The 27,380-nt window shown below is 36.8% G+C and overlaps 2 protein-coding genes and 1 long non-coding RNA gene across 5 annotated transcripts in view; all 3 read right to left on the reverse strand.

Annotated features, from left to right (window-relative positions):
• LOC147871204 (uncharacterized) overlaps positions 1 to 18,698 on the reverse strand; it is a 33,126-nt gene extending 14,428 nt beyond the window's left edge. The window contains exon 1 of the long non-coding RNA XR_015532592.1: positions 17,472 to 18,698. This is a non-coding gene — a long non-coding RNA (uncharacterized LOC147871204). The remainder of the gene's footprint in view (positions 1 to 17,471) is intronic.
• Positions 12,347 to 17,447, reverse strand: Ktl (BTB/POZ domain-containing protein Ktl). Its single transcript, XM_022080556.2, has one exon. The coding sequence runs from the start codon at positions 15,831 to 15,833 to the stop codon at positions 15,069 to 15,071; it is 765 nt and encodes a 254-aa protein (XP_021936248.1). The 5' UTR covers positions 15,834 to 17,447; the 3' UTR covers positions 12,347 to 15,068.
• A 1,066-nt stretch (positions 18,699 to 19,764) lies between the features above and the next one.
• LOC110837892 (F-box only protein 6) lies at positions 19,765 to 26,619 on the reverse strand. 3 transcript variants are annotated; one of them, XM_022080516.2, is made up of 5 exons: positions 26,472 to 26,619; positions 24,837 to 25,184; positions 23,350 to 23,581; positions 22,303 to 22,435; positions 19,765 to 20,606 (listed from the first exon to the last, which is right to left on the reverse strand). In XM_022080516.2, exons 2-5 carry the CDS (start codon positions 25,174 to 25,176, stop codon positions 20,406 to 20,408), a joined length of 906 nt encoding a protein of 301 aa, XP_021936208.1. In that variant the 5' UTR covers positions 25,177 to 25,184; positions 26,472 to 26,619; the 3' UTR covers positions 19,765 to 20,405. The 3 variants fall into 3 exon arrangements, with proteins under 3 accessions (XP_021936208.1, XP_021936227.1, XP_021936218.1); XM_022080535.2 differs by lacking the exon at positions 26,472 to 26,619 and adding an exon at positions 25,843 to 26,177; XM_022080526.2 differs by lacking the exon at positions 26,472 to 26,619 and adding an exon at positions 25,810 to 26,177.
• Positions 26,620 to 27,380: the final 761 nt, after the last annotated feature.

Below are 27,380 nucleotides of genomic sequence, written 5' to 3' on the forward strand. Positions count from 1 at the left end.
ATTTTCTCCCAACCTTTCTTGTACCGCGGATCCCCTCCCCAAAATTACACTCTGAATAAATAGAATAGACTAACTAAAATATAGTGAGAAGGTATAGTTCTTTCGTCACGTTTTTACTCCAATGTGAAAGTAGAAAGGTGATGAAAATAGCTTAAAACCTGCAGCAATACAACGCAAGAAAAACAAAATATTAGAATTTACTCAACTCGCGGACCCAGGTTGAGAAGCATTATTCTACACTTTCTGCTGCTGAGAACAAGAAGCCCACCTCTGATGATTGAGTTTTAACAAGTTTCTGTACGGTTAAGGTCCAAATTTCACTGTCTTGTAGAAAAGTGGTAGGCTACTGCAAGTACTTGTAAAATTTAGTCATGTTTGTTTTTTAATTCTGTTACGTAATTAATATTAGCCTGATTCTTGTACAAAAAGTACTACACCTAAACGCCTAAAAATTTGTTTTTTTTAAACCTATGCTTTTGACAATGCCTATTTGGGAACCCAGGCATCATACGTCATGTGGCGTTAAATGTGATGTTCGTTGTACAATACACACTGGGAGGAATGTGTTTGTCACAATCCAGATAAAACGAGAAAGTGGAATTTTATATTATAGCAAAGTTCAGACTTCTGTGTCTTACGTTGAAATCCAGACAACTCTCCAAAAGACATGCTAATTAGAATTTTTCGAATTTTCTTTTCTCCACTCCCATTACTTGGCATAAAAAGAACATCATATTGAATTACAAATTCTATAAAAACTGAAACGAGACCAGAGAAACAGCATGAAAATCTCAACAGAATTCTACATCAAGCTGCATTTAAATTACATTTATCCTATGCAGTAGACAGTTGTAAGAAATACGATTACTGTACTAGAACATTATAATTCCTCATCAGGCAGACTGAACAACAGGTTCAGAAAATCACTGATAGCACTTTAATGACAGTTTCATTACACTTCCTAATGTGGCAAATATGTTACACAATAAATTATTTTGAAGGACAACAGACCAAGAGCTAGTCCCTGTCTCCGAAGACAGGGACTAGCTCTATCGATTGGGCCAAACAGAGTAGGTCTTACCTGAAGACGGAGATAGACTCCAATCTCCGAAACGTCGTGTTTTATTTAGTCTTGGACGATGAATAATGTCCAGAAAATAGTTTGCTTCAACAACGGACCATCGTCACAATACCTTCAGAATTAACTTCCCAGACAAGTCGAAACCAACCCCTTAATTAAAAATGACATTAAATTAATTGTCACTGGTTCGTTCGTATTTGCACATTAAACTTGTGTAAATTCACTTCCATTTTCATCTAAAGACTATTTTTTTAATTTCTTCTTATCTTTCATAAGATGTACCGAACGTCAAACTTCTTTCGCCATCTCTCTTACAAGGCAGTTAAGTAGTAACTAGTTGTTTTGTACTCAACTTTGGAAAATATTTCAAAGTTTTTAGTGGTACAAACTTGTAAAAAGTAAAAAGATAATTAAGTGCAACAATTTCCTCCAATTAATTTACTAACACAGTAATTACATAACTCTCCATTAAATAAACCTGTCATTTCAGGCATCGACAAATTGTTTCAAATTCAGATTTACGCGGAAATTATCATCAGCCGGAAATAGCTAAAACGATGCCACTGTAATAATATTTGGTGAATAGTACAAATTATTATGCTTCTCTTTATGCAGTTTTCTCTTACTCCCTCCTTCTCCTCTCAAATTCTTCTTCTAAGGTCTCTGTTCTCAAACACCTTCTACCTTATAATTCCCTCAGGATGACAGACCAAGTTTTATATCAACAAAAAAACAGCAAGTAAAATGTCAGTTACGTATATTTTATTTGTCACGTCTTTATATAAGTAACATGAAGACGAAAAGATTCTGAACTTAACCGTAACAAACGCTCCTCGGATTGAATCTGCTCTTCTGCTCTTAACTCCCTTGCGCATGTACGTAATTTTGATTTTTTTTACTGTAGTCTCCAAATACATATTTTAATTCTCACAGAGCTGAGTTTTATTACAAAATATCAATTTAATGTCAACATCTCTTATAGGTTATGTTTTGCAAATTAGCATATAACTAGATTATATACCTAGTGAGGTTTCAAGTAAGATTACCTTGTTACCGGCATGTTAAATACACAAGTGATATGGAAGCCAGCATGACAGGAAAAAAGATCACTGGTATTCTACAATGAACTGAAGAGTAGTTGGGAAAATGAATTATACATGGACGTACCCAAGAGGATAGAAGAGGTACAGAATGGTGGAAAACGGACATCTGGAAATTGAAGGGTGTAGTGGAAATACAGAACAGGAGATGTGTAATAAAGATGATAGCAAATTGCAAACAGTTAAGTAATATTTAATAAAGTATAAAGAGAAATTGAAAAGACCAGTGATAAAATGTAAGAGAAATAAATCATAAACTTGGGGCAGCAACGAAGAGAAACAATATAGCTTAAAAATACAGTAGCGAATGTAAAAATAGTAAAACAAATGCAAGATATTTATAAGCGCACATAATACGAGGGAGTCATGTCCAATATTATAAACTTTAATGAACAGACTTAATAAATATCAATGTCAATAAACGAATATCTTAAAATTATAATGTTTCCCTTTAATGATGCAGACACTAGCAATAATATTTACTCGTCTCATGCTTTAAGCTGTCCTCATTAAACATAATGAAGGTCTAAGGCAAAAATCGGGTTGCACAAACGATATAACACACGAATTTCAGGTAATCTCATTCTAATACCATAACCCTTGTCAGAGGACGGAAATCATTAATTTAATTACCGTCATGTCACTCACTAGAGCAGGGATGTCAAAATTACGTATTAGCGATATGGTACGTATTAGGTATCACCATTTCTGCAAGCGAGGTCTGGTTCATTACAAACGTATACCAACATTACATCCACTTGACAGGACAGAATGATAAATTTGTTTTCACATTTTGAGTTTTTCGTGGCGATATGTGTGCAGCATTATGGAACAATGTTTCACTGGACAAAGACTGATTGATCTACTGTTATTGTATAAAGCAGAAAAAGTTTTTATATTTTCACTGGGAATTTGTAATGGTAGTTCTGTATTAGATAAACTAAGAAGTAGAAGTCCTTTTATAAAAAAACTAAGTCATTCATTAGCCGAAAAATGTTTTAAAGATACTGATTACTCAAAATATTTTAAAATTTGACTACGCAATTCCATCGAGCAGAGAACTCGAAACTCGCTAACTGGTCAACAATTTTTTGGACTTTATTTAACCCGAAGGTTTACTTCAGAGTTCAGACATATCATCCACTGTACTACTCCCTGAGTGAGACGGCGACGGACAATTTTATGATAATTTTTACTTTAGATTCCAGTCTCTATTTTATATTTATTTCAGGTTTTCCTATCAAAATTCTGTATTTATTTCTTATTTACTCAATTCGTGCTATAGGTCCCGTCCTTATCACCCATTTTGATTTGACCGTCCTAATAATATTTAGCGAACTGCATACATTATGAACACTTCATTACGTAATTCGCTCCATCTTCTTGATAAGGGCATCGTATAATTCCTTTACTAGCAGAATACTGAAGCAAAGCAACGACAGTGATAGAAGTTCACCATCCCATTACCGGTAGTCCCAAACAACAGCGTGACATGAACAAAATTTGTGCCATAAAAGCTACAGAGTGATTCAAAAGTCCCTATAAACCTGCAAGAAAAACTGTCAGACATCTGAATCACTTTCCACTTCCATTTGTTGTTTTCACAGGTGTACATAGAGTTTTGAGTTACCCTGTATAAGCCCAATGTTATTTACTCGTTCCGTGGAATTTTGCTATATTAAAGAGAACATTCAGTGCCCCCACTAGAGGGTGGAAATTGAAATTATCGATTATTCACGTACTCCTTATATTTAATTTCCGCTCGGCAAACAGACAGAATATTGTATATTAAACGAGGGAGGTCCATTTACAATGAAGATAAGCGCCATTTACCAATGCCAAAGCTTCAAATAATTCCTTAATTCAAATCGCCACAGAACTGTATGAACAGGCATGAAAACATCAGTGAATCTTTGAATCAACCTTTCCGATGAACACAAAACCGGTAAGTATTTGTTAAAAGTAAAGCCCAGAGACCAGTGGTGAGCTCTCCTTGAATAGGTAAGCGACTGTTAGCTTTTCAAGAAGGACTCTGCTCCATGGACGTTGTTATGGAAGCCAAGTTTGTTATAACAAAGTTCAATTGTGAAAATCCACATTGAGATTCAGTAGATGGTTGGATTAAACTGGCATGAGGTCGATATTCCTTTGTAGACGCTTCAAAGCTGGTCGAAGATTTCTGTTGGTAATAAAATCTGTAAACGCCTTCGTGACTTCCTTTCATCTGCTCGAAGTCCGCTACGTAATTGCCTCTTTCCACATATAAATTCAGGTTGAACATCCTAAGGCTAGTTTTCACAGCACTTGACTTTGATGCAGCCTAGGTCAGTACAGCTCATCAGGCTTTTTGATTTCACTTTTGTAAGCTTCTGTATAATTTCCCAGGGTTGATAGGACGATCTGATACTTTGTTGCTTTTATGGTGCTCTATGTTTTAAAATACAGCTTTCGTGCACCATGAGAAATTAAGAGTAACTATAAAGTTCTGATTCTTTCGTCTTCCTGTATACAATCTAAATTCGCAAATATTACAGTTTAAATATAATTTTACCTGAAGTGGTTATTGGATATGTATTTCTGTACCCTTTTCTGTACAGCCGCTTCCAATATTCTTCTTCCCAATATTGTTACCCCATATCGAATATATATTTTAGGGCAAGTATCCTTAAATATATAATTCAAACATTATTCTTGAATTAAAGAAGTAACTGGCAAGAATGTTAACGTATTTTCGGAATTTTTTGGACGAAAATTTGTGATTTTCTCCAAAAACAACTCCGTTTTAATCGGTAAAAAATACCTGCTCAGTTCACAGATGGTCTAGAACGGTGGTATTCAACCTGGGGTACGCGTACCCCCGGGGGTACGCGAAGTCATCTTAGGGAGTACGTGAAATTAAAACGAAAATATTGTTTTATGATAAACACTGAATAATCAGTAATGTAATTTATTTAATTTATTTTAGATGTAGATTATATACTATATGTATAACTTGAATTATACACCAACAACTTTGGGGGTACAAAGTTGAAGAGAAATTATATCTGGGGGTACACGAACAAAAAAGGTTGAATACCACTGGTCTAGAAAAGTCATGATTTAAGTGAAAGCTCAATAAAATTGTTTAAGAATCCCTTCATTGGCCGCTATCCTGAGACAGAATATGACGATCTTCAGAACTTGTAGACAAACGACATAACTCAGAAAACGGCACATACACTTTCTCCCCCTCCGCTTCGTAAAGAAAACAACATGATGGGATAAACAGAACAGAAAATATACAGAATAAGCACACAAAAAGTGTACACTTTCAAAATGACACAGAAAACAAAGGAGGAGTGCTTAGAACTTCATATCCACACCAGTCGACAGATAAACTCTGAAAGTTTTGTTTCAAATTACCAGGGTGATTGGTGTTACGCGCCTCCGTCAGATGCCACTAGTTCTGAAAACGGCTGCCACCACAACAGAGGAGTTGGTGTGTTCTGCACTTAAAGAAGAGTCCCTAACAGCTGTGCAATGTGCATTTAGCACACAATTTCACATGGAACCACCCACTCGAGCATCCATTTACAGACGGTACAGGAAATTCGAAACGCAACTGCAACAGCTTCCATCGCTAGGGACACTCTATAAAAAGTTTGGGACGAGTTCTTCGATTATCGACTCGACATCTGCCATGTGGCTCCCGAAAAATATATCGAGTCTCTGTGAGGTGTGCACAAAACTTATAGAGTTTTTCCATCGACTAGTGTAGGTGTGAAGTTCTAAGTACGCCACATTTGTTTTCTGTGTCATTTTTAAACTGCAAAGTTCTTTTGTGCCCACTCTGTATTTTATGGAATACCAAAATAAAAGCAGGAGCGTTCTTAATTGTGGTTCCATGCAGATAAGAGTAGCTGTTAGAAAATTCGTGTTGAAAGACCCAAAATGAATAGGTGAGGATTTGGAATGAGTCTGCCGTGAACTATCTGAACTTTACTACGAGGTCACATTCGATGGTCATGAAGTCTAAACAAAACAACACGTAACGAAAGAGAGCGCAATGTAACTCGTATGCCATAAATATACCTGGAGCATATTCCCATGTAGTCGTTATTTTATTCATAATCTTTTATGGAACCCGAAGGTTCAGTATCGCGTTCACAAGAGCCCGCCTCTAGACACCATCTTGAGCCAGATGAATCCAGTCCACACTATATTCTTGAGCCCCATCTACATATTGTCAACTCATCTACGTCTAAGAGGTTTCTTCTTCGTTCAGGTTTCCAGACAAAAACTGTGCACGAAATTCTTACCTTCCTCGTGTATGTTACATGTCCTTCCAATCAAATTCTCATTCCTTTTACCACTCTAATGATATCTGGCATAGAGAGAAAAAAAGATAAAACTCTTCTGTATGAACTGTTTTTTCAAGCGACAAGTTAGTATTCAGAATAGTAGTTGCTGGACTAACAGAAACGTGGTTGGTGCGTAATGGAATGTGAACCAATAAAACAAATACCATAAAACAAAACTATCAGGCTGCAGCTATACCATTTCGAAAATTAAATGTAGTTGTTAGTTACTACTACATATGATTCTGCATTATTTAAGCACAAATTCGAAACCTATACACATATGTAACCTTGTTTTAGCTGCGAGTTTATTTATCAACACGTACTAAAAAGAGAATATTACAACGGAATGCAATGAAGCAAAAGCAAAATTAACCTGTGCTTGTTTCAGAAATGATTTGTAATATTGTTTCCAAAGAGCCAATATTTCAAATTTTCACAAATGACATATTCCAATTTAAAGTCACATAACAAATAATGGTTGTATATAAACAGTGCCCTGTGTTACCATTAAAATGAGAGAGAAATCCCTTTGTTAAAAGTGTAAAAATTAAAGAGTCTACTGCAGTCAGTCACCATGAAAATTCACAACTCATGGAAGAATCAAGAAATGCAACATACATGTCAACTAATCCTGTACATTTATGTGGCTGCTTTGTAAGTTCGTTTCTTTGCGCCTTTTTCTTCAGTTTCAAGGGATTAGTTCCTCTGGCCTGTTTCAATTAAGAATTAATTCCGAAACAGTGAATAATCTGGACATGCGGTACGATCCCACGCACAGAAAACAAGTCCAACGCAAGGCCCGTACCTACATAAAGACACAGCGCAAAGAACCGCAGACAAACATCCACACCTCAAGCTGAATTCCAACCCACAATCCAAGATGGTAAGTGCTTCACAGAAAGCAACTACTGCGTTCAACAGAGGTTTGTTCTGAACTGATAACTTGTCCCCTCAATGCACCTTTAGTTGCTGTTAATATGAGTGAAATTTATATCCTTTGTAAAGATTTGTTGTAATTTATTTGCTAACAACTAACTAACTAAATGGCTTAGGGAACCCGAAGGTTCATCACCGAATTAACCAAAGCCCTCCACAGGACCCTGTCCTGGGCCAACAAAACCCAGTCTCCTTCAACTCCTATCTCCCATAGATCCAGCCTGAGATTATCCTCCCATCTACGTCTAGGTCTCCCCAGCGGTCTCTTCCCCTCAGGCTTCCCAACCAATACCTGGTGCACACCTCTTGCCCCATCCATGCCCCGCCCATCTCATTCTTCTCGACTTAATCACCCTGACAATACTGGGGGAGGTGTAAAAATTGTTAAGCTCATCATTATGCAGTTTTCTCCATGCCCCACCCTCTTCTTTCCTAGGCCCAAATATTTGCTAATAATTAGTTAACATCCCTCGCGGAAATGACCCACCATTACTGCATTCTTTCATTTCTCCCCCTATTTCGCTGTCATTTTATACACGCTAATTTCAAAGTTCACGGAACAGTCTCAAAAAGAAAGGTGTTAGAAGCTGCAAAACCCACACTGGTCAATATCCCCGCACTAATATACAGTCACACCTCTAATTCTAAAATATATAAATTGTGCAATAAGCTATAGTCCTAATTTTCATTTTAAGGCAAACTAAGAATAAATAAAAGGCCAAAAACATTGAAACTGTAAGTTGCTGAGTATTAATCACTACGTGAAGTTGTTAACTTGAAAATACTCCTGCAATGTTCAGGGAAAGCACCAATATCAACAGAAATTCGCAAAGTTCTGTTGTTTTAAAAGGTTGAAATAAGAAAATTTTATGCCCACAATGGTCATATCGTGAATGCAGTTTTCAGTATTATTATTGTTGAGATTGGGTGCGACTGTAGCGTGTCTGTGGAGGCCAGGCTCGTAATGGACCCTTTGTCCATCCCCCACATGATTCAACAGTGAATAAGGAAACGCAGTGGAATGATACTGATTAAAGAAAACAGAAAAAACGTGTCCCAGCGCTACTTTGCCCACCACAAATCCTACACGACTGACCTGGGCCCCTCTCGCAGAAAACGGCGACTAACCGCCCTCGCCCCCACCCCAGTAGTTTACGTTTTGTCCTCGTTTCACCTGATGACGGAAGTAGAACCAACTTCCGAAACGTTGCGGTTTTGATAACACCTAGACGACGGACAAAATCCAAAAGCAGCCTACGTTTTCTTTGTACTTCAGACAAATTTTCCCGCCATTAATGTAAAGCATTAAATTTTCAAAAGGACACTGTTTCCTTAATGATGACCTTGTCTCGTACATCCATCAAGAAACGGTTAATATTTAAAATGTAATAACAATTTGTCAAACCTGAACTTCAAACATATGGATATTCAATGCTTGTATAATACCTGGCAGCATCTTCAAATAAGTAATAAGCCAACCTTAAAATAGTCCACTACCGCCGTCTTTCAGGTACTTAAAAATTAATTTTCCCTTCGTTCGACGATACATAATTTATGAGTTGATAAAACGTCATTGAATTAACCAACAAAGAAAAGCACATTCACAGGTGAAAGCACGTCTTTGCAGAAAGAAGTATAAAAAGCTGATACATAGAATGAAAAAAACCACGAAATATATAAATAAATAAATAAAGTTCCCTTACAAAATAAATGGAATACACTCTCATGGATAAGATGAATGGATATGATCAAACATCCTGTTTACACAGCGAAATGCATTGACGAAAATATAGTATTATGTACCTTTATTTAGCCTCTTTTGGTCTTTGATCTAGTACGTCCATTTCCACCATATTTCTTTTTCTTGGCACCAAAGCCAGGTGCCAGCCTTTAGATCTCTCGTACACATAGTACGTTTCCCATTTTCTATTTTGACTGGCGCTAAGACTTCCTTCTAACTTCAGAGGACAACACAGACATAAACAAGCATCATACCCAAATCTGACACGATCCCACAACCCCTATGTTTCGCACGTAACACGGCAGGAGTATTGGCATCACCTAGCTTAATCCAGTTCACAAATTCAAAAACACTTTCCGCAGGATCGCTGTTCAAATATATTACAAAATGTCACATAAATAACACCGTGCAGCACAGTCCTTATTGAGAAAATAATAATAGCTTAAGTGACAGGAAATTTCCTCGCCTTTCAGGGAATTTGAAGACTTATTTACAGTGTTCACGGCAACCCACCACTAATCCTTATCCTTAGAATGTCGAATCCAGTTCACAACCTCATTATATTTCCCGACTAAAATTAGTAGCATATCTCATCTCCTCTGCGTGTTTTATGTCCCACTCCATTAATTCTCTTTCTCTTGCTCACATTAAATGGCGAAGCGTACAAATTATGAGCTCATAAGAACTCGTAGGCTATATGTTTGTTATAAACCCAAGAATTTGTAAATAATTCCAATGCTCTTATTAATGAAATGCCTCAATTTTATTGGACCGTGAATGTCTGGGAAGCTGACGTAAAAAAGCGCCTTTTCCACGTCACAACGAATGTGTATCAATTCCACTCTTATTTCTGCAATTAAAAGGGTGTTTAATGTGCAACACCCTTCTCGATTCACAAAGGCTTGTCAGAAACAAACTTCATGGTACAGAGCCATTCTTGTAAAACTGACAGACAGTCACTCAAGTGGGAGAAGTAGTTAATTCCCGGCTTTTAACGAACCCGAATATCGATTACCACATAATAAAATTCCACCACTGAAATACGAAATCCTGGACCAATACAATCCAGTGTCCATATTCACATCCATTCTTTTCAAGATCCATTTTGAGAAACTCTTAACTAAGCCTAATTTTCCCTGGTGCATCTTCCCTTCATATTTTCCTACTACAATTTTACATAAATTCCTCACATCGTCTATGTATGCTGAAAGTCCACACATCTCTTGGATACAAAAATTGTTTCCTGCATTTAAAAGCAACGGATGCAGGCCTATAACAACGTATACAAATTCCTCTGATCTGCACCAGTTACCAGATATTTTAAGATGTCACGCAAATTTCGGTCCTCGTAAAATATGCACTCTACGACGTTTACGGATAAGTTGCAAATCTCAGTACGTATTTACGTGTGTGTTTCCTACCAGTGCAAACATTTTCTACAAAATCGGATTGATGCATCACATTCGTACGTGTATCTTGATTTAAACCCACAAAAACACGTGTTATGGACCGTCTTATAAACCATGACAGCTTTAATTTGGGTAATTGTCTGTTAAGCTCGTCGTTATTTCTTCAACGTAATATTTATTCTTTTACTTATGACATAACTAAGGAGGTACTCGGTTCATATATTGGCCCAGAATCAACTAACCTGGATTGTTCGTGGTTTTCCTCAGTCCCTTCGGGAAAGCGCCAAGATATTACTTAAACCAGGCCACAAACGATGTTTTCTACGTTTTACCAATTCATTATTCATTAATAATCCTACCATTCGACGCTATATAGTCTAAGCTAAAGACAGCGTCCCCAAATAAACCACAAACTAATGAACAAATTATCTACCGACGTAAATTTATAAAGATTATTATTGATACTACCCTTACTTCATATACTTTTTGCTATATCTTCAAATAAGCCGCGAATGTAAAACATTTCTATATATGGGATGACACGAAATTAAAAGTCAACGCTCCGGAAGCTCTTCTATATTTTGTGTGAAAAATGTTACTGGCTGTTTTAATCAGTTTCTTGCTTGCATGCCTCGACGGACGCCGGTCTTAACGCAAACAGACGAAAGAAAATAAATGTACAGCCATACTGTAAATGTTGTGCAAACCGAAACTACTTCAGCTATTTTGATTATTTTTATAATATACCATGATTATTTCACACGCATGTCACTATTCTGAAGCCGAAAGTTCGGATACTTTGATTTTTCGATAAATGTTCCCTTGTTTTATTATCTTCACTTATGTCATTTTCAGCAGGATTTAGAGAGAGATTTTAGGTTCTCATGGCGGCGAGTATGAAGATGTCTTCTGGAATGTTGCGATGCGTAGACTGATTGAAGTTTACCGACGTTTCGGAGTACTTAAAGCCTCCATCATCAGGGTATAGGCCCTGAAAATGGTGGCAAAATGCACCTCTAAACGTCTGTAAACTTCTGCCATATTATATGGTACAACATCCCAGAAGACAGCCATCTTCTTGTTTTAGAGTAACTTCGATGCATTATAAGAATCTGACATTAAATAGGCACAGTGAAAAATAACAAGCCACAAATGTTACAAGAATGAAATAATTAAGCTCATATATGGTCCCCTGCTCTCGTAGCAGCAAATTAAAGAGTTATGAATATTCAACTGAAATGTATGGAAGCCCACACTGGTGACAGAAAATCGCGTGTGTGTGGTTAAACTTTTCATGTACGAAAGATCCAGCGACAAAACTACACTGATCACTGTTTCCGTTACTTGAATTCAAATTTCTGTTAAGATATTTCTGAAATTCTCCAGTACAGAATGTTTCCCTTCAAATCATATCATAACGTTGACTAACGAGCCTTGAAAAATACAAACGTATTTCCTTGCCAATGGTTTTGAATTGTATGCACTAAAAATGGGTCTCAAACTAAGAACATAAAGAGGTTCAAATCTTGCAGCAGCCCTATTTAATACACACTGGATGTGCGTCGTACATTTAAACTAAAAAAAAACATATATTCTTTTGAGTGCACAGTACTGGCAATATGTAAACATTATAAAAAAGCTGTAAAACGTGGTCAACTCGCAGTTAGATTCCTTGTCCATCGAACTCCCTTGTACAGTCACGTAGTTTCCTGAGGATAATCGGTGAAATAACAAACAGATTACAGTTTCATAATCATTTTAATTCAGCACATTTGGTCCACATATCTCAAATTTGGTTTTACAATTTCAGAATTAAACTTCATTGAGTGTTATCCGAACTATACAAATTGAATATCTATGATTAAACCATAAATGAAAATTAATGTTTATGAAGAAAAACATGTTTCCCTATGGTCATTTTTTTGGCGTACAATATGTAACATTTTCTCTTGAGCATATACTACTCTTCTTAATAATTTTCTTTGGTGAAAATGTTCTCCCCTCATACATCGTATTTAAACGGAGTTACATTGTTTTGGGTCATTTATTAGAGAATAAATTACTGTGGTAGCGCCAAAGCTTATGACACAATTTCGTCTATTTTTCTGTAACTTATTTTTCTAATACAGCAAACATTTTCCTACTTATTCTCAATAGAAGATTCATTATCTTGTAAATAGCAAATTAAAATGTGCATGCTTTTGAGACTTCTTTTGTTTTGTACTCATGAGTTTCTTAATGTTGCAACTGAAAATAGTTGCAAATATTTATTACTGAAGGACAGGCAAAGTAGTATTACTGTATAAGGAACTGGTAATTTAAAACTGTATCCTGCTTCAAATTACTATTATTATCATACGCATTACATGACACTAAACAACACTTCGTCCACTGGTCGAATTGTGCAAATTAATAATATTTACCGAAGTGTTAGAACCTTTTTTATTTGCTCGTTCACACTTATATACAAATATTATTTCTCAGTACACGTTCCTTACTGTACTGAAATTACAAAGAAAGACTATCACATTAATAAATTGCCAAAATATGTTAAATTTTATTGGGGTGTTCTGTATTTACTTTACGGTACTTAGCAGCTCAATTTTCCCCTGTATCTTATTTAAATTACTAGTATACATATTCCGCCACCATCAAAACAATTGTGTATATATAATCACAGTGTAAAATTATCATGATGGAATATTGTGGACTTTACATAGGACGTAACCAGCTTTATCTCCGGATCGAGCGTGAGTGAGTCTTGTGAACCTCAAAAAGTTGCAACCTGAACTTTGCCGAATAACGACGAGTGTACGGCGTTTCTCTGGAATTTCGCTTCTGATTTCGTCATATAGACTGTATACTAGATCCACAGCTTTAGAGTACGTTATTCTAGAAAGCTTAATAAAACTATGTGCTGGCAATGAATGACAAGATGAAGATAAAAAACAGACAATTTAATAAAATAAATATACATCAGGTCGAAGAGTTTTTGATACACCAACTGCATCATTTTGTACAGTATAAATCTGATTCCTTCAATAAAAACTGAGTTTACGTAAACCGATCACGAAGAACTGGATTCAAAAATTACAAGAAAAATGTTTGGGTTGAGTTGGCGGTAGTTTTAAATTTAAATAAGAAAGCAAGAGTATGACTTCGAATAAATCGGAAACATATGTCATAAAAGTACAAATACTGGTACTTGAATGCAAAACTTTGGAATGAAAATCTCTCTCATCTGTCTTTTTTAAAATATGACTCCAGTTTGGGAGAACAACTCTGAAGATTAGGCAAGACGTATCTGTAACAATGATCCATGACACCAGACTGATAGTATAATTGCAACCTGATGAGGTTCACGTGTTCATCTATTTCCATAATAGATTTTCTGTTACAAATCTACGAAGAGTCACAAGGGAAACCAATCCAGTCACTACGAGCACACGGGATGTACTTGACAATCAGCAGTCACCACACGTGTTACAAGGGATACAAACTATAACATTAATATTACATCCTGATGAAAGCTTCGTGTTCGAAAATAATGACCAATGACTTTTGTCAGAATGCTCCGTGTACCCTGTTTCCGAGAAACAAACGGCCACTAAGACATAAATAAAGAAAAGGTTCAATTTCCTAGGTCTACCATTTATCGATTATTTAGCGAATTTGTACGCGATGCGATTGTGACTTACACCTGTCTCACATTTAAAGATACTTAACTTACATTTTTAATCACCTTTGGTGACGTACTTAAAGCGTTAATATTCATGTATCTTATTTGAGACAAACACCACGAAATAAGACGATATATACAACATCGATTAAATTTATAATGGCGTTATCTAAATTAAACCGTCGTTATTGGTCATTATTTGTGAGGAACATCTGACTTGGGATATGCAATAAATATATTCATGTTTACGTAGACTAGAACATGTGGAAGTTCGGGATGGCAATATGAAAAGCGACTTTCCAGAGTTGACACGTATAGGGGAGCCAATAACTTCTTAAGAAGTGAAGCCCGTTAGCCAACAAGCGTGATACATTAAAGAGGATGAAATTTCCACAGTCACTCACCACTCCACTGTACACTTGCTGATTTCCGGTCCACGCCATTCACTCAGCAGAAGATGAAGAGTACTAAAGCTGCGTTCTTTTACTAGAAGGCTTCATTACCTCTATGCCAAGCGTAACGAGTGTAGTCTTACTTATAATATGTAACCGACTTTAGTTTATAAAGTATGTAGCATAATTGTTGAAAGGTTGCATTTTCAGTCATAGTCCATCTGTACATTACGGGAGACGGGGGTGGCTGTCTCTACTGAATACTACTGTACTACTACACCGGGTATAGGTTCCATGAAGTCATTAAGAAGATACGAAGGAATGTTCTCTGTAGCTATCGTTTACCTTGGTGTGATTGACCTCAATTCCTGTTGATGCTTCGTCCTGAAATTAATCTCGAACGAATACAAACTCGTTGTAGTGGTTCCAGCGGTTCTCTTCCGTGTCGACTCCGGGCTTGAGCTGCTCAGTTGCGGATCCTCCGGCAGTCCCGGAGCCGCAGCTGCCTGCCAGCTTGAAGCCCTGTTCCTGGAGCATATCGAACGCCTGCTCGATGAAGGAATGTTTGAGGAAGAAACGCGATGTGTAACGGTCAGTGAGGCCGTGGTCAGGATCACGGCTCTCGTTCAGGGTTTCCCCGAAGACGTCGCGGCAAAGGGTCACGCGGCCGCAGACCAGGATGCGGGACAGCTTCCGGAACTTGACATCGGCCAACCCATCTCTGCCAAAAGCAAAACTGCCGCGGTAGCCGACGGTGATGTAGCCTGTAGCAGAGCTCTTGGTGCCTCCACCTGATGCAGGCACCACCGAGCTGTCAGTGTAAGACTCCACGGCCTCAGCCATCGCCGGCAGGCGGAAGTACAGGGCTTCCTGCCTCAGACGCTGCTTCTCCCGGAAACTCTCGGGAAGCACGAGGGCTTGATTTCGCAGAAAGTCGAGGATGTAGCGGAAAAGTACGCCATCGCGATCGAGGAAGTATTTGCCCTTGGCGTCTCGCGGTGGAGGAGAAGTCTTCCCGGAGAATATGTGCGCCAGCATGGAATCTGGCTCCCGGGTCAGTGTGCTGAGGGCCGTGGTATAGAAGACGCCTCCCACGTTGAGTTCCACCACGGGCGAAAAGTCCGCCATGTCAGCAGTGGAGGAGTCCTCTTGCATGTCTATACCTCAACGGAGCGCGCCTTCACTCTGAGCCATCACAAACACTTGTGCGTCCTACTGCCTTCTCGCCTCCGTCCGAACAACCGACTAGTGACTATGCCGCGACGCCTAGCGCCTCTCTCTCTCTCGCTCTCCGTACACGACCTCTACCTCGCGGAAGCTGTAGAGCTGTCTCATTTTCCTTCCACTGTATTTCTATAGTTCTGGATTTCTACATCCAATGAGTTCGCTCTCAGTTTCATTATTATTTTCTGTCCATAGAAATGCCAAGTTTTGTATCTGTCTCACTCTCTCTCTCTCTTTTAACCACGTTTAGTGATCAATACAACCTGCCGGCCTCGATGAACGAGCAATTCGGCGCACCTCGGCCGCGCACCCAGCGCCGGACCGCTCCAGTCATGACACAAAATTCAGTTCGAGATTTATATCGAATATTTCGATGTAAGCTGAAATTCGTCGAACTCTTAAATCATCACAATTTCATGTATTCTCCACTGCCAGAACAATCTCCCATTCTCTAATACAATCAACGGAAACAATTAATTCTATTCAAGCAATGAAATTCATCCACCCTCAAGAATAACCCTGTATCGCACGTTTATTGGCTAACGGCAATGGTTTAGTGTTAAGTTAATCTGCACAAATTCATTCACTCATTCGAATGCATATCTTAATAGCAATGCATCCATTAGGTATTAGTGTTTCACAAATAAATGAATTTATTCTTGAAAACCCTCCTTTTTGAGTCCATGCAGCTAAAACACGGTGCTTTAAATTGAAGATAAATAAGAGTAAACAAGAGATGGAAGTCCAACATAATTCTCACACAAGCTCTGATGCATAATAATCACAAAATGGTGCATTCGTTCTCAGGTTAAGGATAATAACGAACATCAATGACAAGATTTGAGGTTATCACAGCGGTGAGTATGAAGATTCCTGTCTTCTGGGTTGTTGCGCTGTGTAGTCTGGTTGAAGTTCACCAACGTTTCAGAGGTCATACTGCCTCTGTCATCAGGGCGATGAAGATTTCTGTCTTCTGGGTTGTTGCGCTGTGTAGTCTGGTCGATGTTAAACAACGTTTCAGAGGTCATACTGCCTCCATTATCAGGGTGGTGAGTATGAAGATTACTGTCTTCTGGGTTGTTGCGCTGTGTAATCTGGTCGATGAATCGTCTACTGACTACACAGCGCAACAACCCAGAAGACAGAAATCTCGATCAATGACAACGTTTATGAGGGCCAGAAAGACAAATCGTTTGAGAAAGAATGGGTAGTTTCAGATATCACTCAGGAATTTACCTGGAATTACTATAAATGACTATGAAATCAGAATCATGTTAAAATAGTATTTATAAAGTCTATTTCTCACACAATCCCCTGAAGAATTTGAGGTTACCAGTTAACCCTCAGACTAAGCAAGCTTACTCTCAGATGCACAGTATGTCCATAGTCTTGGATTATGTAATAAATGACTGAGATTCTGAGCAACAGGGGAATGTGTACCAAACTTCAAGGCTTACCATCTGCATGCCAAAACTTAAAACAAGAACCTTTAAGAACCCACATTAAATAGAAACATCCAAACATGCATTAGCAAGTTTAATATGTTTCCAGTAAATCAAGGCAACTCACCAATTAACATTGACCAGCACCGTAAGTTATGCCTTCCATCTGCTTCAGAAGACCCTTTTTTGTGTATTGTGGCCACTCTGTCCATGTTCAGAATTTTTCTGCTTCCAAACAATGCTTCACACTTTGTTTTATTTTCGCTTTGGTCCCCACGTACACTGAGATACTTTCACACGCTTCCTTATAGTGTTCTGTCTAGTTATTTCTTGTAGGAACCCCCAAAGAACAGTGAGACAGCTTCAACTATTGCCGGATATGCACTTTATTTGAAACATGCCTTGGTAAAACAGTGGTCTTTAGTAAATGGAAATAACTATGCCTAAACAACAGTCATTAAAATGAATATGAACCATTGCATTCTGTGATTTTGGTGTTTTTCACAGGAAAGCCTAGTTTTTCATGACTGCTTCCAAAGCCACTCTCCAGCCTCCACTGCAACAGATATACCAGTATATTCTTCTTCACACTCTGATATGTCAGTCATATTATGCAGGGAAGGGGCGATTGGACTTTCTTTGTATACCCTCCTCTTTGGCAGGGAATGTGCATGGCAATATTTTAAAATCATTTCAAAATCAAAAACTATGAGTGTGTCAATGACACCACTGTCTATATAATTATAACATAACTACTAGTGTGCCCTCTTTTGTGGCATGTTCCATTATAGCTTACAGCAATATTATTTATATTATAATCTCCAATGTCTACGTTTTATTTAAAATGTTCCTTTTCCACTGTTCATCTTTCATTACTTAATATTTTGTTTTCAAATGTGCTTGCATCATTAGTAGTGCAAGAGATATGGTCACAGTATGTAAGAATTGCACATAACATTTCTGTTCATATCGAAATTAAAATGTTATGCAAAATTCTGGACTTGAATATGTGTCAGATAAAACAAACACAGTCACTGGTTCTTCATAATTATAATAATTTTGTAGAATGTTGACTTTGACTATTCTTGAATTTAAATCAGCTGACTTCCCCATTGTTCAGCACAATAATACTAATGTCGATAAGTGCAGGACACTTATACGCAATGCAAAATACTGTTCAAATTAACTAACTAATCCTCTCTAACCTAACCAAAAAAATTTACACTTTCTATACTGCCTACATACACACACTATCCGACAGCAACACTAAGTGAAATACGGGAAAAACACAAAGAATTGTATAAGTAATATACGATTATTATTTCTTGTATATTTTCATATACATAAAAACATTACTCACGTGGACACCATGGACACAAACACCACCCTTTCGTTTGTTTAAAATAGTTATCTTCACCTCCAGATGTCATTATTGCACAAGGCACAGAGTGGCATTCATACCAACATTTGAAAATAAATCACTAAAAATAAAAGGCACTAGTAATCTTTGAGCCAAATTGCAGAAAATTGTGTATGTTAATTTTGCCGCGCCCTCACTAGCATTAAAAATCCTTTTTAAAACCACATTTTCAATATGATTTAGTACAAATCCTTTTGGAAGATGCCAAAGGCGCCAATCTTTACAAAAATAATAAAAAATTTAATTTCACCCCAGTACCCCATTAAATTCATCTTTATAGCAAATTGCCATTCAAGAATGACGGAAAAATCTGAAGTACTAAACAGTTTTAAAACTATCACATAGAAAACAAAATTGCAAAAGAGAAAATAATAACCAACCAACCAAGCTATCAATAAATCTGACCTATAGAGGCTCCAAATCTCATGTCCACTTTCTGTTACGTAGGTCATTTCAAAGGCCTTATACCATGTATTATTTTATAACCTGCTGGTTACATATTTATCACTAGGGATTATTAGCCTCCTGCAAAACCCCCCAAGCCTGTGGACCACTCAATATCAGCTCACTACTTATTCAATACAATCACAGCTATTTTCTATAACTGAAGGCCATCCCTCTACATGCAACATGGCATGTTTACAAAGGACCATATTAAAACATTCTGCATTGGTATTGAGCAGACAACTTTTATCATAGTAACACCAACAAGCCAGCAAATCTAATTAGAGAACAAAGACTTCCTTGCATCTTTGAATTTACATTTCATGGCTTTGTAATTAAACTGTACTGTATTTTTCAAGATGAGTAATTTTCTACGTGCAACACAAATTATCTACCTACCATACCTGTTACTTTCATTACCCATGACTTCAATATATTTCAGAGAGCTATTTTATACAATACTTACAGAATATGAGTAAGACTATGTTTATTGATAAGAACAAATAACTTTTAATTATTCATTATAATATTTGCATAAATAAATAAGCAAGGCAAATGAGGTGTGTAAAAATCACAAGGAATGTGTTTATTATAACAGAGAGAGTTGTTACAAATCGTTACCAAATCTAAAGCAATGACTAACTTCCTTGAGTAAAGAAAGAACAGAAGTGGGTGTGTATATCTTTAGAGGCTGCTTGGATGACCAACATGAACAAAACTGCTTATTGCATTCAGTATAGTTCTGACTTCTCACCAATGTGAATAAATATCAGGAAACAATGAATAATTGCATGTGATTCAAGGAGAATATGTTTCCCCCCCCCACTTATACTTGTTGTAGTATATATGTAAATATAAAAGCCCAAAAAAATATAGTCATACATGTATAACCTGCATATTGTGTTTATTTTATTGACAGTTGCATTTTGCAGAAAGAATTATCAATCTCATGCATAACCAGAACTTTCCTAACTTGTTCACTCTACGATGATTCTCAGAAGTAGAGCTTTTTGCTAAACTGAATAATGACTATGACGAACTCTTCCCTTATAATAAAGAAAATGTCACCTGGCATAAATATTATGAAATGTTCATTTTAAGAACATACAATATAACAACTTCGCAGAGTCCAGTTTCAACTGAAATATAACATCATAGGGTCATCAGCTTCAAACTGAGAAATACTCATACAGCAGGTTATAATAAAGAATCTTCTGAAACACTTTCATCTTCTGTACTGACGGAGCTTTTCGAGTATGGTGCAGGAATCATGAGTTTTATACATGCTCCACTCATTTTACTGCCATAATGTCCAGCCCAAAATTGTGTGTCCTTGCCATGATGAAAAAATTTAATGAACCTAACACCTCGTCCATATTCCTGGAACTTATGACTTACCTGACAAAGGAGAAAAAATTAATGAATGTCATTATAAAAAAATATAAAGTTTCATTACTTACAAACAAACATTTTTAATTATGTAACAACCAAGAAAATTCACCGTGTTAAATGCAACATGAAAGAATGATGATATCTCTAACACAATCTCCAAATTTTAGCTCAGGAAGATATTTTAACTGTCAAAGTCTGAAAGAGTAGTTTTTGGAGTATAACTGTCTGTGCAGTTATCTGGTTGCACAGCCAGCCAATCAGTTCACTGGACCATCTTTGTAAATAGCACAGCTGCTCCATGGTTTTAACAAAACTCCATAATAAAGACTACTTGAGAAGCTGACAGTCTCTAAACTGGACATGAAATTACAAACCCAAAGGGTCATTACCATACTCATAAGAGCCATGTCCCAAGCCAGCTGAATCTAGTCCACATATTACCCCTTAAACCTTTTTATATGATAATAAGAAATTTATCCCTTAAAGCCCAGTGGTAACTATATGTCCCACCTGCTTCAACAATAAATAAGTTTTCATTTTGTATTTATGTCTCATATGATAATCACTGTAAAATGTGATTATTTCTTTAAACAGCATAAACAAACTGATCTTTATAATGGCAAAGTATTGTGAATGGTGTTGTTTTCTTTGAGGTACACACTTAATTCATAATTTTTTATGAGCTTCAGCTTCAAAAGGTTAAATCCCTGATATGCAAGGGTTGGGAAATGCGTATAAATAGCATAAGTATTGAAAAAATATATCTTTGGAACCATTCTAGTAATAAGAATTTGAAATAAAGTACATTAAAATAATTGCTTCCAAGAAGTTGATAAGGATCCTCAAAAACAACAAAATATGTAATACAAACACAAATGTACAGCACTTCTAGACAGGTCTTGATTTGAAAATAAAACATTACTGAGAATAAGCTGTCTATAAAAACATGCCAGAATCCAAGAATTCTGGTAGAACAGTTACAGATCCAGACAGAGCTAGAGGACTCTTACGTATTGAAAGTGTGTATTTTCCTTAAGTAACATACAATAAGCAAGCACAATTCAGTTCAGATTGAATACAATTGAGTGGACACAAAGCAAGAAAGTTAAGCACACACAGGTACAGGTGTATATATCACAGTCAGTTGCAGCTGTGTGAAATGGGGAAAGGGAAGTGTAACGTGTTGGTCGGGAAGAATGTGTACCTACAAAGAACAATGTCCTGATGTAAGCCAGGGGTAAATCCAATGATCAGTTGGTGCTGTGTTTGAGTTATTCTCAGTGAAGAAAATAAATGAGAGAATGAAACATGTGGAAGTGTGCACTGCTTGAAGTATGAAAAACTTAATGACCTTGTAAGTGTTGTCTGTTACTTGGATAGGACTAGTGAATGGAAAGAATGTAACAGCAACTCATGAAGTTAATATACAACAAGTGAAAGTACTTGGTCAGCAGATGATTGTGACATATTTTATACACAAGAATTGGTACACATTTTTCTATGAAATGAGATTATAATAAGGATAAATATGTATGTTGCATTAAAATATGACAGTTGATTCAGAAGTTAAGTAAGACTGTATATGTTGCTCTACATGGCTGTTTCTCTTTTGTAACGCAGCTCAGAGTGCAGGGTAAGTTTTACCAACATAACATATTTGGGAAAGAAGTAAAGCTGCCGAAACATTTGAAACAGTACTCACCTGATGCCACATTCCTCCCTCCCATTGTGGGACCATCTCACGAAACATAAAGTCAGTTACCAGTTCTCTCTTCTTATTAAGCAATTTACACTCCATTTCGTATATGGAGCCACAATCAAACCTACCAGCAAACCTACAATAAAATATGTACATTTATACACTTCTGAAGCACGTCTCAAATTCCTGCTGTAAGGACTGGGTGGTGACAACTGTAAGCTGTAATGAAGCAGTATTTATATAATAGGAACAAGGAAAACAAACTAAGAGCTATACAATTAAGCAGTAAAATATAAAGCTGTCCTGCTATATGCCTTGGAAGCACTTTGAGGGAGAGGAGGTATAACTCCTACTCATTTTTGACCTCAGCACTAGATGGGGATAATTGATCAGTGTCATGCACCAGCTGCAGTTAACCCCTAGGGAAACAACCCCTTGTATCCATTGTATAAAAGGCTTAGTATGTCCGAAAGCCAGACTGGACATAGAGGATACACATGCAAACAGACCAGCACACTGTCCACAGAATGCTTAATAACTGTAGAAAGTAGGCCTCTTTTAACAGTATTACCATGGCAACAGTTATACTATTATCCCATTAAGGTCAAAATCCCTTAATAGCAAATGATAACAATGGTACATTTTAAAATATTATCACACAAGGCCTTAACAGCACCAAATGATTACCAACCATAATTATTTATCATATAGATTTATGGTACTGGAAGGATACACACAAAATGTTGTATTACACAGTGAATATGCATTACACTGTATTAAATTATAGTGATTAATTGCTGTAACATTTATTATATCATACAGTTAGTCAAAATTAAAAACCCATTACTTGGCTGACTGAATTAAATGTGAACACAATTTCTAACCACTTACAACACTCACAGCCATACAAACATCCAAGATATTTCACTACAAACACAAACTGACACTTTGAATACCAGCTACCTGATATTGTTGAGAAACACCAAAATAAAGACAGTAATCTAAACAGGCATTTTCAGACACATTTTTCCCTGTAACAATAACACTTACCATTCACTCACTTCAATAATGGGTCGAAATTCATCCATCATTTTGCTATTCATACCCTCTGATAACAGATCAATTGTTTGCTCTTTACTGCATGATTCAAAGGATGTGGCAAAGCAACTAGATAAGTTGTCAAATTCTTCACTGTGTGGCACATTATCTGTACCTTCAGGAGGATCTTCTACAATCCATTTGTGACCACCATCGCTCAACATATTCCATGAGATGAGCTGATCTAAGTGTAAACCATATTACTCTACATTAAATATGAGTCTTCACATATGTAGAGAATTATACAAAATATACATACCTTTAATTTTATAACTTTTGATTTTGGTGGAAGTGTTAAAAACATTCCAAAAAGATTACATTTCTTATGTAAAATATTATAATTAGATTCAGAAGGTAGGATAATATTAAAACAGATCATAGGGAAATTGGGTTTGATGGTGAGAACTAAATTCATCTGGTTCAGGACAGGGCTCCATAAAATAAGGTGGATTTCTTGAGAAGCATCAGCTCAGTATATAGTGGCCGACTATGGACTGGACAACCAGGTTTCAATCACTGATAGGGAAAGACGATCTTTCTTCTGGCCTCTGTATCTAGACCAGCTCTGTGGCCTACCCAAACATCTATCCAATGGGTACCAGAGGTCCTTTGACTGGGGGTAAAGTGCCTCAATGGTGTGTACCAGGGACAGTGTTACCTTTTTAAGCAATAATGTTGTCACTAGCTTACACTATATTGCATCCATGACTGAATGATTAATAAATTGGAAATAAATTAGCCACATCTTATTAAAGGTATTATTCCAGCATTTGCCTTAAGATACTGAAGAAAACCATTAAAACTCTCAGGATAATCAGTTTCTGAGAAGAGACATGCACCACCAAAATATGAAGCAGGAGTGCCAACCACTCAATTGCAATGTTTGGTAACACATATTAATATAGCCTTGATAACTTGAATAAGAATACACTTCCACACAATTTCTGAATGTATCACTTATCTCAGCCTTCAGTGCCATTTGTTTGTATTATGAACTGCACAGAAATGCAAATATAATGCATAATGTGACTTTCTCTTTCTCCATTTTAAAAATGTTTAATACACCACAGTTTATAGTCTTTAAAAAAATCATTAATTATTTGTACTCCCCTTTCAAATTTTTCATGCTATTCACATTGCAATAAGTTTCTGAGAGATTATAAATTGGAAGCATTTGGGCATAGGAGTCTTTAAAATAACATTCTGGTATTTCCATGAAAAGTCTGAATAAATCATCAAATATATTAAGAAGAAAAGCTTGCCATAATTAGTAGCAAGACATGTAAATGAACTAGTGAGGAGGAGAAGAATCAGAAAAGAAAAGATAAGAACAAGGAAGCAACTAGGGGAGAGATAAATGATAGCATGGCATTTTACTAAGCACACAACTGACCTTACAGATAATTACATGATTATTGCTCTTTTTCCTTAATACTAACCTTGTCCACAATGATTTTTCACAAAATTCTTCCCAAAAGGATCTTTAACACATATCCAATAATAAACAAACCACGGTAACTTCCATTTAGGATCCACAGAATTTAAACTCTTGTAATTCTCCCTGGAAACTTTCAATCTCCATACCTCATTATCAATCAAATGTTTCCACCAGTGACAGACAAATCTTAACTTTACTAATGTCCCAGCATCTACATAACTCAAAATGTGAACAAGGATTTCTTCTGGCAAATAATGTTCCATTAGCTTCAGTTCCTCATTATTATCAGTGGCTTTGTTAGCTGAAGTACCACAAATATTTTGTGATTCTCTCTGCCCCATTGTATCACCTGAAGTGAGAGAAAAAATGTAGTATGTAACTAACCAACTTGAAAAATCAGTGTATTTTTGAGCACATTGTATAAGATTCTGTAAGTTATAAAACAGGCTTTAAGAAACAAACCTTTCATTTTTTAATTTGTAACTTCACATGTAATTCAATTATGTAATTTTGATATTCCATCTGTCATAAAAAGTCTTACCATAAGCCTACATATTACAGAAGTCTGCATAATAAATACAAATTAGTGTTTTTGATGATAGCTGCCTTCTGAGTTGTTGCACTGCATAGTCTTACAAAAGTCTACTGATGTTTCAGAGGTGTTTGCTGCCTCAATCATCATGGTAGTAGTGATGGTGATGGAGGCAGCAAGCACCTCTGAAACATCAGTAAACTTTTATCAGATCATTGGTGCAACAACGCAGACGGAGGACAGCCATCTGTCTGCCTGCCACCATGAGATCTTCAAATCTAAAATTACTATTTAATACTGATAATTAGTTAGCTGAGGTTTGAGGTTCTCAAAATAGTGCAGATGATATAGTCGGAAGTTATATGTTCCTCCAAAACATTGTTAACCACTTACAAGACTTCATATCATCAAAACCCAAAGATTGCAGTTGCCAACTACTTACCTTAAAAATAACCTTGAAATTGTAGATGCATACCTACATACGTTCACTTGGGCCAGTTTGCACCAAATCTGGCAAGCTTATTCCTTGAGACCATGAAGAGATTTCAGGAAAGTCTTAAAAAACCGGAATTCAAGTAGTACCAGTGAGGGAGATTCCTTCAGCTCGGGAACTAGGCACGATTGAAGGACAGTACCAAGGCCAAATTATTTGTTTCAAAGATGAGATTACAGAAACAAAGGCTGCAACCCCGAAAAATTGTCCTGGTGAAGACGATTTCTGTCGCTCAGGAACTATGCACGATAGAACGGCGACAATCGAAAAGAAGCTTCGGGAGGAGGTTAAGTAACAGAGGCCACAACCCGAAAAAAGTCCTGGATTTGAATTTTGATGACAGTTTCTGTCGCTTGAACTAATGACGAAGGCAGTAAGCACTTCCGAAACGTCAGAAAACTTCACCATACTACACCACACAACATCCCAGGAGACAAATATATTATCTAGCCTCCATTTGTTTGTCACTTAATTAATTACATGTCAGTGTGAATCTGACATCATACAATGACACAACATACTGTAGGATCATGCAACTTCAGCTTATTATTTTATACAAATATGTACTTCACACAGTAATAAGCCAATATCGATACTTCCTGCCTGTTTACCTGCAGCAGATCTGCCCTTCCTGCTGTCAATATCTTTCTCTTTTACACGGAGTCATAACGTCTCGCAAAATAAAGTCAGCAGAGACTTCTACGAGACACGTGAATCACAGATAATACCAACATATGGTATCAATCGAGGAATCAATTGATTGCTGTTAACCCAAGTATAGATTGCTTGCAACGACTGTGACGTTGTTTTTCAATTCACAAAGAAAATACCGTAACAAAAGTGTATATTTTTCGAATATCAGTTACAATATATCGTTTAGGGACTCCTTACTACTGTTGTTCCACCTCCAGGTTAGACCGACAACACAGATTGAAGATTGAAAAATGAGGTTAGGGTGGCACTAAATGACATACTATAGTTTGTCCCAATATCATTAAAATTACTTAACTGGTTGGCAAGGGAGACATTAATCACCAGCTTTCTTGTCACCTAAGTCTACTCTCTATCTTTAAGAATTGGCTAAAATGAATTCTCAAATGTCCCTCCGTTAATAGGAATTTTGGTAACTTAAAATCGAGAGATTTATATTCTGACTAGCTGGCCTGCATAAGGACATATTTCTTAATGTTTTGGCAAAAGGGCTGGAGAGCAAACACGATTTTTAGGTAACATTTAAAGTTCTTATTGTGACATAAGAAAACAGCTGCCTTCTGGGATGTTGCACCATGTGGTCTGGTAGAAACTGACTTTTCAGAGGTGCTCACTGCCTCCATCATCAATTCAGCACCCCCAAAAAATGTTGGTAATTTTCTGCAAGACTACACAGTGCAACATCCATCAAGACAGTCATCTTCAGATATTGTAGTGTACAGACTTCTGCGATGTAGTCTTGTGGTTGTTACCAGTGTTCGGAATATTAATCTTCAGAAGGCACATTTTAATCCCAAACCCAAGAACAT

This window comes from Zootermopsis nevadensis, unplaced genomic scaffold, assembly GCF_977971745.1.
Source record: "Zootermopsis nevadensis isolate Lab colony 2312 unplaced genomic scaffold, Znev_1.0 Znev_ptg000061l, whole genome shotgun sequence".
Classification (NCBI taxonomy): Eukaryota; Metazoa; Arthropoda; class Insecta; order Blattodea; family Termopsidae; genus Zootermopsis; species Zootermopsis nevadensis.

What these genes read in the sequence shown, in the direction of transcription:
- Ktl (XM_022080556.2), bottom strand. Translation starts at nt 15,833, where the DNA reads ATGCAAGAGGACTCCTCCACTGCTGACATGGCGGACTTTTCGCCCGTG.
- LOC110837892 (XM_022080516.2), bottom strand. Translation starts at nt 25,176, where the DNA reads ATGGGGCAGAGAGAATCACAAAATATTTGTGGTACTTCAGCTAACAAA. An exon ending in GAAAAATCATTGTGGACAAG is followed by an intron (nt 23,582 to 24,836) that starts GTTAGTATTAAG and finishes GTTTACACTTAG; the next exon opens with ATCAGCTCATCTCATGGAAT. An exon ending in AGGGAGGAATGTGGCATCAG is followed by an intron (nt 20,607 to 22,302) that starts GTGAGTACTGTT and finishes CTCCTTTGTCAG; the next exon opens with GTAAGTCATAAGTTCCAGGA.